The sequence below is a fragment of the Vitis vinifera genome, chromosome 19, assembly GCF_030704535.1.
Source record: "Vitis vinifera cultivar Pinot Noir 40024 chromosome 19, ASM3070453v1".
NCBI lineage: Eukaryota > Viridiplantae > Streptophyta > Magnoliopsida > Vitales > Vitaceae > Vitis > Vitis vinifera.
Window position 1 is genome coordinate 4,017,183 of NC_081823.1, and position 2,425 is coordinate 4,019,607.

The following is a 2,425-nucleotide window of genomic DNA, read 5'->3' on the forward strand; positions in this document are numbered from 1 at the left end:
ATGACATGGCAGGAGGGTCGACTTCAGTGCCGGGCGGAACTAGGGCAAAAGTACAAAGGGGAGGAGATGATAAGTTTAGAAACACCAAGGCCAGGCTCACCGCCCAGTCCTCCTGGCAGCCCACCGCCAAGTCTTCCGGGCAGCCCACCACTAGATCGTCCAGGAAGCGCACTACCACCTAGTTCTCCTGGCAGCCCACCACCACTAGATCATCCTGGAAGCGCACCACCACCTAGTTCTCCTGGCAGCCCACCACCACTAGATCATCCTGGAAGCGCACCACCACCTAGTTCTCCTGGCAGCCCACCACTACTAGATCATCCTGTAAGCCCACCACCACTAGATCATCCTGTAAGCCCACCACCACCTAGTTTTCCTGGCAGAGCACCACCACCTGGTCGTCCTCGAATTGCATCACCACCTGATTCTCCTGGCGCACCGGCGCCTTATCTTCCGCCTAGGCCACCTCGTCGTCCTGGTGCACCAACACTCAGTCTCCTGCCTGGACCACCTCGTCGTCTTGATTCACCACCAACTAATCTTCAGCCTAGACCACCAGCTCGTCCTGGTGCACCACCATATGATCTTCCGCCTAGACCACTAGCTCTTGCTTGTGCATCACCACCTGGCCTTCTGCCTAGACCTCCAGCTCGTCGTCCTTGTCATCCGCCCATATCTCCACCTTTTCATATTCGTCCTTGTCATCCCCCTAGATCTCCACCTGTTCATATTGTTCGTATGTCTAAACCTCCACCTAGACCATACACTGGGGGAAAGCCACCGCCATATTATCCACCAAAATCAACTACACCGAATAGGGGGCCAGCATCAAGCTCAGGGACAAAGGGAGGGAGTCGAGGAGCATCAATCCCAGAGACAAAGGGAAGAAGTCAAGGAGCATCAAGCCCAGAGACAAAGTTAGGGAATCGAGGAGTATCAAGCTCAGAGACTAAGGGAGGGAGTCATGGAGCATCAATCTCAGGCACACAAGATTCATCAAGCAAGGGAGGTAAAACCAATGAAACAGAAAATAGACAAATTCCCGCTCAAAGGAATTGGGAGCTTAAGCCTTATCCTGCAAGTGCTTTGCCGGCGGACCCTCCAGAAAAACGATGCCTTTCTGTTTCTAAAAAGTGCGGCTGCTGCATACTCTAGACTGCATGCTACCCACAATAAATGTTTCACACCTCCTTTTCCCTTTATAGTCATGACTTTCTTTTTAGATGAAATGATTGAATAGCTCGGTCGGACTTGGGTAGGAAAACAATTCCTTCTTATTTCTTTTGAATAACTATGGACAACCATGTATAGAAAATAAGGGTTAACTTCCTTGGTACCTTAAAGGTTTAATGGAAATACACTAAGTCAATCGTTGGTTTCAAATTTCTTGGTTAGCACCTATGTATTTTATAAATAAAATTTAGTGTTTAGGAAATTTTAAAATACACCTACCTAAAATATTTGTTAAACATACCTATTTAGAATCTTTTTATCAAAAATCTGTCTCAAAAATAAATTTTATGAATAAAATAAATTTATAAGGGTGCCCACTAATCAAAATTTAAAACCAATAATGATTAGATGTATTTTGATCAAACTTTGGGAGATTCAAATGAAATTAACCTTACAAAATAAATACAATAAAAAACTATTTTTATGGCATACAACTAAGAAATTACATGCCCACTATTAATAGATACATGAGATATTTGTCAACTTTCCCATTGTGAGGAATCAACCCATGATTTGGGATGTTTGCCAACCTTCCACGCATTAAGAAAGAGTCAACCAATATCTTCAACATTTACTCTCAAGTTATGCAATATCTTCAATACTTTACCTCAACCAACATCTTCAACACTTTCCCTCAAGTTATACAATATCTTTAATACTTTCCCTTAAGTTGATGCAAAGATATTTATCAAAGGTCTAATGATGTTAAGATGATAATACATAAGGAGTGTGGACTTGTCATGTGTCTACTTTCTTTTTTTTAAATGTCTATCAATTGCTACATGTTTGATTCAGGCATGATGCATTAGATTATGTCTTATATTTACAACCTCTTTGTTATCCCAATATATATGTATATACTATCATTGGTTCTTTCATTGACAATTTCAAACTTAACAAATATCATTTTAGCAAAAAAAATAAAAAAATAAAAATTGGGATATCCCTTGACCCATATTCCTAAATTCCCTTGATACACTCAAGACACTACCAATTAATTACTTTTTATGCAACAAAGTTCCTTACTATGAAGTTACAATATATAACTAGTAGTTGACCGTCTATCAACCTCTACATGTTTAGTTTGGTCATGATGCTTATATTTGTAGCTGCTTTATTGTCCTAGTATATATACCATCATCAGTTCCTTCACTATCAATTTCAAACCTGAAAAATATTATTTTAAGCTAAA

General features: G+C 40.8%; 1 protein-coding gene across 1 annotated transcript; it reads left to right on the forward strand.

Annotated features, from left to right (window-relative positions):
• LOC104877567 (uncharacterized) lies at window positions 1–1,155 on the forward strand. The gene has a single exon (XM_010646081.1). It carries the CDS (start codon window positions 1–3, stop codon window positions 1,153–1,155), a length of 1,155 nt encoding a protein of 384 aa, XP_010644383.1.
• Window positions 1,156–2,425: the final 1,270 nt, after the last annotated feature.